Source organism: Pteropus vampyrus, unplaced genomic scaffold, assembly GCF_000151845.1.
Source record: "Pteropus vampyrus isolate Shadow unplaced genomic scaffold, Pvam_2.0 Scaffold247, whole genome shotgun sequence".
Taxonomy (NCBI): Eukaryota; Metazoa; Chordata; class Mammalia; order Chiroptera; family Pteropodidae; genus Pteropus; species Pteropus vampyrus.
Window position 1 is genome coordinate 780,593 of NW_011889028.1, and position 8,271 is coordinate 788,863.

At 55.1% G+C, this 8,271-nt stretch overlaps 1 protein-coding gene across 1 annotated transcript in view; it reads right to left on the minus strand.

Annotated features, from left to right (window-relative positions):
• COG7 (component of oligomeric golgi complex 7) overlaps positions 1 to 8,271 on the minus strand; it is a 65,909-nt gene that overhangs the window by 13,050 nt on the left and 44,588 nt on the right. The window contains exons 14-15 of the mRNA XM_023520091.1: positions 5,434 to 5,550; positions 3,566 to 3,631 (exon numbers count right to left, since the gene is read on the minus strand). Of these exons, the coding sequence (XP_023375859.1) occupies positions 3,566 to 3,631; positions 5,434 to 5,550 (183 nt within the window). The remainder of the gene's footprint in view (positions 1 to 3,565; positions 3,632 to 5,433; positions 5,551 to 8,271) is intronic.

Here is an 8,271-nt window from a genome sequence, read left to right on the forward strand (position 1 = left end):
GCCACAGGCCCCACACGTGGCCAATGCCGACCCCTCCGCAACTACGCTCTCTCACGGAAAACACTGCTTCGCAAAGGGCAGCTTTGAGGCTGCATTCGCCACTTTCTTTTTTTCAAAAACAAACCCTATGCATCTGTCAAGGAATGAACGCCTGCACTTGCAAACTAGTCCTGGGGACAGGCCCTCCCTCAGGACCGTTGCTGACTCGAGCAGACACCTGTCTCTGCCTGCAAGGTCAAGGTACAGTGTTCTTTTTTCTTTTTTTGAGTTTTTATGCGTTTGTTTGAGCCCACACTGATGACTACGCCAGGCGCATGATCTCAAACAGCCTCGAGTTCTCCCTGTTCATTTCAGTTGGGTCTTTTATCCGCCAAACACGGCCGTCCCTGCCGCCGCCAAACTTCCACGTCGTCGCTGTCCCCGTCTGCAGCCTTCCCGCCTCCTCTGGTCCTTCCACATGCCACTGACTCTGGCCTCCCCGGGGCCAACAGAACGCTCTTTCCAAAAACACAACTCTGGTTTTCTTTTTCCCAAAGACCCCACAGTGCCCCCAAGGGAAAAGCAGCACGCCTCGGCAGGGTACCCCGGGCCCTCCCCGCCAGGATGAACGCACCCCGGGTTCATGGGCTCATGCCGACGGCCCTCCACCCCCCAGCCCCGCCCTGCGCTGTGCCCCGGGGACAACCCCACCTCTTCTCCAGGCGCTGCCCAGGGGCTTCTCTGCCACATCTTTCCTGACGCACCCCCACCCCACCTGGCACTGTCTTCTCTCGTCGGCCACCCCCCGCTCCGTGGCACTTATCACACCCCGTGTCTCACTTCTCCGCCAGATGAAGACAAAGCAGAGTGTTCCCCACTTCTGTGTTCCTGGCTCCTGGCACAGGGCCTGGCACATGCAGGTGGGCCTGAGTGGGTGAGCAGGAGGGAGAGCTGAGAGTCCGGCTCTGTCCCCTGAGGAGTCAGCTCTCCTTCACAGGATCATTGTGTGGTGTTCTAGTCCCAGACCGCTGGGGAGACTAGCCGCAGCCTGCCACCAAGTTGGAGAAAAACAGGGTGGGAATGTTTCAAGTCTCAAAGACCATAGTTTAAAATGTTGGGATAGCGTGCTCTCCAAGAAAAACCAATATGAAGGAAAAGTTGAATAAGTACAGCCCCAAGCCCAGGAACTGACGGCCTGTGTGCCCTGGCCTCGTCACCCACAGACACCGTCAGATGGTCTGATCGGTAGAGTCTGGTCTTGCATGACGTGTGTTTACCAGGCTCAGGCCTAAACCACATGGACGTGAACACGGGACTTCTCCGGTCACCGAGGAGACGTGTCTCCCGGCCGCAGCGGGCTCTACCAGGTCTGGGGAGATCATGTGACCAGCACAGCCCTGGCCCCCGAGGGGCTCGGGTTCACAGGAGAGTGCGGCACACGCCACGTGCCAACGCGGGGCCAGCACTGCCTCTCCCTCCGCTTCACGTCCTCTCACGAGTGCCACTGCCCCCTCCTCCGTCACGGACTCGTATGTGCTCACAGTGAGTCCCCCAGACCTAACTGCTCCATGGAACTGTCCCGCTGCCACCTGGCCCTGGCGAAAACGCACTGCTCCAGAAGGAAGCGGTGGCACCGCCAGCCACAATGGGCCCTGGCAGTGTCCACGCCGCCCACCCCACTTGCCCAGTGTCAGAGAAACCCCTCGGGTGACAGCTGACTCAGCCCCGCTTTACTCAGCCCACAAACCACAAAATGACGTCCTTTTGCAAGGACATGATCACAACAGGCGGACAGCCAACACCATTCTCGTCACTGAAGCGATCAGGAGTGTTTCGAGCCACTGCCTCTGCCCCCCAGGAGAATGCAGTGAGGCTGACAGGGAGATACGCTTTACGGGCGGCTGCCACTCACGTGGCCTCCCTGATGGGGACCCAGGTGGGGACGGTCGCTCTTTTCCCTTCCAGGACGACACCTCCTGTTTGTAGAGGCTCCCCAGTGACACCCAGTGAGTCCTCCCCTCGTGCCAGAGCTCGGCCAGGCTTCCAGCCTCTCGGGCTCCTCCTCGGTGTTGTGGCCTCGTCAGCTTCCTAACCACGTGCTTCCCTACCCTTCAGGATGTGCCGGTCGCCTTCGCCTAAAGATCAGGGCAAGTCTGTATGTTCCGACGTGGACAGACGTCTGGGACACACACACACGCGGAGAAGCACACGTCTAAGGACGGCACGGGGGTGACACACTCTGGACGACTCAGCCCATGTCCGGGTTCTCATCACTGCCTCGTAGCTCTATCCCGAGACGGGGCTAGTTCCGCAAAAACGTTCTTTTCCTTAAAAAGTTACTCCCTGTGCCAAACTCCAGGCCTCACTGTCTCTTCATCTGTAAAACGGGGGGTAAAGCGGTATCTGCCTCCCTGGCCGCTGGGAGGATCAGTGCGTTCCTTCGCCTAAAGTCCTCAATGAACGGAAGGAAAAGCTGTTGCTGTTTCCATGGAGATAGGCTGGCGGCTTTTATTCTGTTATTCTGTGAACTGTTTTCACTAGTGCGATGAGCGGGCCCAGGCTGTAACTGCTACTGAATTTAAGAAATTGGTAAGAAGTGGCACCCTTTCTCTCACACACGTGGACATCCCATTTTCACTTCTGGATCTTCTGAGACCCAGACTCCTTGCCCCGCCCAGGCTCCCCCACTGTGCACTGGTACGCGTGAGCACGCGTGTGGGGTGACAGACGCCCACCCCATCGGGCGCCAGTGGTGCCTAAATTACTGGCTCGAGGGAGCCACGCTGTCTCCGAGCGGGTCGCGCGGGAGCGGTGGGCAGCAGCCTTGCCCACTGCTCGGCTCCCCCGCCGCCGTGAGGACCCGCGTGGAGACCCCTGGGGCCTGAGGACGGCCGCGGGCTCAGAAACATGAGCGCAGAGGGACAAGCGGAAACGGTGGCGACGTGGAGCGCGGGCACCGTGGCCGCCCCCCTCGCGGCTCCGCTTTGTCACGGCCGCACAGAGCACACGCGTCTGCGGACTCCCGGAGAGGAGGGATGGCTGCTGTGCCAGGGGAAGGAGGGAAGGAAGGAGAGGTGGGGGCCGAGGGCGTTCTGAGGGGAGACCGCCTGAATGGGGCGCTTGGGGCAGCAGCTCGGAGAGGGGCGGAAGGGCCTTCTCCTGGGCCGACCGCGGCCCTCCTCCAGACGCGGGGCCCAGAGGCGGGCTGGCGGGCGCCATCACCGCCACCGCAAACACCGTCTCTACAGGGTAATTTCCCGAGTCCCAGTAACTGACTCGCAAACAGGCAGTGGAACCCAACCCGTTCGCAATTTGGAGACAACATGTACTGTTTCCTCATTTAGACCAAAACGCCCGCAATATAATAAAAATTACGCGACCACGGCCAAGTAGGTCAGAGCCTTGCCCTTTCCAGGTGCTCCATAAATGCTTGATGATGGCAGTAATGGCACCTGGTATCTAGGTACAGACAGTTCCTGAACTCTGTGGCTTCGGATTTGACCATATGCTGTCGCTGCTGTGCTGTGTCAAGTTCCCCCCCCCTCGCCCGCCAAGAAGCCAGGGACTGGGCCCTGCTCTCTCCTACCTGTTTGCCAGCTGCTGCTCGAAGTCCCCACACTGCCTCAAGAGCTCTCCACAGGTGGCTATTATCCTAAACAAAACAAAAAGCACTTCAAGTTCAAGTAGCTGGAATGCCAACATTTACAGCACAAACATTGTCTCATTCATAAAAATTCTAACTATTCACTCCTTAGGCGGTGTGCTGGGTTCTGTGAAAACACTTAACCGTTTTATGAACTGTTTCATTAATTAGAAATTAATATAAAAGGTGAATACTGGTCCCTTCTAATGCCCTCGTGTCACAGGCCTCTTGGCTATGCATCTCAATTCTATACATTACAATCTGAAATAATTTTACATTTTCAAACTACTCATGTGCTTTCGGGCTCTATCCTTAAGAAAATGGGCTGGAAATATTTTGTGTCTAAAATTTAAAAGCCCAAATTCATCATTTGATGTCTGTCAGATGCCTGCCATCTGCCAGGCATAGAAGAGAACATCGTCTCTAGAAAATTCTCTCTCTCTGATCACATGAAAGGCTAAGGAAGATTAAACTGCTTGTTTCTCAGAGACAAACCTGACTGGTCCCCTGATCTGTATTCAACAATGTTTTAATTTTCAAGTCATTTTATGCTGGACCTCAAACTCCAGCAATTGGGTCCTTCAACACCAAACCATAATGTCAGGACAAATCCCAGGATTAAAAACATCTAAGTCTAGTTAACTTTTAACTCCCTCTAGAAGGGCTTGTCATCACCCGGGTATCTAGCATTCCATCGTGAGAAAGGTTTATGAGAAAGTGAGCTGTCCCACTGGCCTCAGGTACAATGGACAACCTGTGCACAGTATTTTCTCGTACCCCCAGCCACCACGGATGGCAGGGGACACAGGCAGCCTCTAGAACATTAAATTTCATCAAGAAACTTCAAGTCTCGATCGAAGCCCATGAGCGGATGATCCAGTTGGTCCCGGGCGGTCTGACTCACCGTGGTTAAAGATGGCCCGAGGAGGGCCTCGTCTGCTCAGTGGGCCACGGCACTGAGACCCCCATGTGTCGCGGGCACCCTGCACACCACTCATCTAGGGGTCAGGCGAGAGAGTAAGCGGGAGCCGAGCAGTTTCTCTCAGAACGTATATCTGTGAAGAATGATTTTAGCACAACAGGGACACATGCCCAGTCTGTCAGAGACTCCGCTACCAAGCCCATGGGGTTGTAGCCTTGCATGATGGGGCCCAGTGAGCCCAGAGCTTCCAATTCTTCAGCAATGTTACACACCCACATTATGTTAAATCTGGTTCTTAACTGTGGGCACCTAACCCAAACCTATTTCAAGGCTGCGAGCCAACAAAGTGTGCCACGGGCAGGTCTGGCCACAGGCTGGCCGTCTGCGCTCCAGCTGGATACAGCGCGGTTCAAACATCCCAGGCCACTGGGGCCACAGGCACTAGCCCACGGGTCACACGAGCACAATGGAACCGGGCTGCCAGCTACACCCTGGGAAGGACCCCTCGGTGCCTCGCAGGGAGCTCGTCTGCAGCCCCTTCCCAGCCAAACAGCACCACCTCGCCGCCGGGCACAGAGACGGGGTGCAGTCCGCTGTGCTCCTTCTACAGTGCGAGCTCTACTTCATTTTACATCTGTAAAAACTAGAGGCTAAAGGGGAAAAAATTTTCAAACCAAATACAAAAAGTCTAAGTCACCAAAGAAGCTGAGGAGTTCGTAAAGAATTTGCAAAACTATTCTGAGAGCAAGAGGAGTCTTTTCGGTGTTTGTTCCATTGGTTTTTTTGTTCGTGGGCTTGTCCAGACTATTTGCTTTCTTAAAAAACAAGGCGGTGAAAGAAAAAAACAAAAAGCGGACACGCGTGGGTGCTGACCCACTGGGCCCCTCACCTGATGGAGTTCTGAAAAGCCGTCCAGTCTTCCTGGAAAAGGGCGTCAGGGGGAGCGCCGTCCAGCCTGCACTTCTTCCGTACCGACTGGAGCGCACTGCTGAAGTCAGACACGTACCTGCGGGGAAAGGAAAAGGCTGCAGGTCGTGGGCACTGCCCCCAGACCTAAGGACCCCAGCAAACGCCCAGTTCCGACAGTGCTCACGACGCTGGAGCACCTTCGGAGGCCCCTACAAGGGGCGACACTGCCTGCAAACCTGCCCACAGGAAGGCCTTCTCCATGCGGCGAGGAGCAGGGGACGGCCACGAGGACCACGACTCTGGCCGCCGGCCAGCTAAGGGATGATGCTGCTGCATCACTCCCTCGTCCTAACAGACGTGATTCTGGGGAAGCAGGGCCAAGAACTGTTTAGAACAGTGTGGTCCCACATGACCCGTCACCCGGCGTGCGACAGGGCAGGTCACTGACATCCTGAGCACTGTTGCAGCATCCTGTCCTCTGATTTTCAAGAGCTGGGCTCCACGCACAGGAGCACGGACGGACCTTTAGGCCTGCTGTGGGCCCGCCTCGCTGCTCGCCGCCTCATTCGGCATGATCCCGTCACCTCCATGTAATGGTCTCAGGCCTTCAGCCTTCCCTGACCCTGGCTCTCCATCATGCTACCAAACCTGTTATCACAAAGTCCCCGAAGGAAAATAAATACAGACATAGAGAATTTTTATTCTGAACAACATGAAGGTAAAGAGCTAAAAATAAAATGGCAGCTATCAAGGTCATAAAGCGTTTTAAAGAAATCTTATGACACCTCAATTTCCTCGTGCTATTGTAGTTCCGAAATGCACCAGCAGAGAAAGTAAACCACTAAAAGCCGTCACTAACTTAAATTACTTGGATGTGACAAAATTCACAATTAAGTGTTTTGTTGAAGGCTTAAAAAAATGGCTTAACGAAGTCCCCTGCATGGACGCACAGGGTCGTGATGATGACATAAACAAGATGGCATTCACAGAAGTTCCCTGAACAGTATAAAATGAGAGCTGGTGTGGGGTGCTGCTCCGAAGGACACAGTGACTGGAACACGAGGGTGCGGTGGGGAGGACAGCACTGTGGCCGGGTTCCCTGAAAGGCTGTGACACGCGTGCACTAACCCACCCAAGGTCCCAACTCTGTGCCCGGGGCTCCAGCTCCACAGTCCCGCCTCCCGACTCAGTCACAGCCGTGAAGCCCCGAGCTCTCCAACACCTGGTCAGATGCCACTTCCCAGGCTGTCGCCTTAGGCCAGTGTCCTCCTGTGTCCCCTGCTCAACCCACACTCCCTGTGCTGAAGGATGTCCCACCTGAACCCCGCACAAGCTGGCTTCACCCCGCTTTCCTTAATTTTATACACGAGTCGTCCTGGCAGCTTCGCAATCTTCCCTTCTCAAACACAATTCCTTTTAGCAACGAAGTGATCACAGCAACTACCGGCAGCACCGACAGTGAGGAGCAGCGGACGAGCGCGGCGAGAAGCAGGCTCGAGAGGAGCGGCCTGGCCGTTCCCAGCAAAGACAGACAGGCAGACAGCAACCACGGCCACAGAAGGGCCGTCCCCGGCCTTCCGCGATGACTGGCAGAGGTCTGACAGCGAGGTGCTCACAGCGGTGACCCCCGTGGGGCGAGCACAAGGGAGGAAGGCTTCGCTCGTTCACACCTTTCCACGTTTTTAAAAGTTATTTCTAAAAGCATGGTTTTTGTTGCATAATAAAATTTCTAGACCTCAAAAAAATTCTTTCCAGCCACAGAGAAAGGGGGCAAATTCTACTCGATTAAACGCGTCACTGACGTTTTCTCTACAGGAGCACCTTGGCCCCATCTCACGCCGCCTGTGAACGGGACACCTGTCCCCGATGGGACACAGTGCCCGCGCCGGGCACCGCCCTCGGAAGCTGCTGACGCCCATGGCTGTGACCGGCGCCGGGTCCAAGGGCCCTCAGAACTCACAGGACAACAGTGCTCCCCACGTGTGCAGCAAACAACATTCAGCCCAATAAAAGGAACTTCTTGGGACTCGAGGTGACGTCGCTCTAGAACAGGCTGTCCAGGAAGGTCTCCTGGAGCCTGAGAGTGCATTTACTTGTCTCTGACAGACTCCGGCTCGTAAGCTGCCGAGGCCCTCAGGCCTCCGTCCCGCCGGTCGGAGATGCGGCCACGCACAACTTTCCTTTTCCAACTAAATTTCCGTTTCCCCTTTTAACAACTTTATTGCGCTGTAACTCGCACACCACACACTCCGCCCACTTCGTGAGCACGAGTCCATGGTTTTTAGGGTGCTCATGGAGCTGTGCAGCCCTCACCACATCTGATCTTAGAATGTTTTCATGACCCCAAAAAGAAACCCCATAACCTTTAGCAGTCACCCCCGCCCCGTCTCTCCCGAAAGCTCCCCTCCCCCCAGCCCCACGCAACTGCTAAGCCCCCTTCTGTCTCTGTAAGTCTGCCTGTTGTGGACCAGTTCGTATAGACGGAACGTCACATGTGGTATTTTATGACTGCCTTCTTTCACTTACTTGGATGTTTATATATGTTTTTATTTTCTATTTCTAATTATACAAGAAATGTGTGAATTTATGCACCTTCTTAAAAAAATCAGAAACAAATGCCACCACCCCACCCCACCCCTCCCCATCTCCCTTCCCCATCGGGGCTCAGCAAACTTTCTGTTACGGTCCAGATGTTTTAGGCTTTGAGAGTGGCAGGTCTCTGTCTGAACCATTCAACTCTACCTTCGCAGTGCAAAGGAGTCACAGGTGATAGGGAAGTGAACGAGCCTGGGTGTGTTCCAATAAAACCCCATTTCCA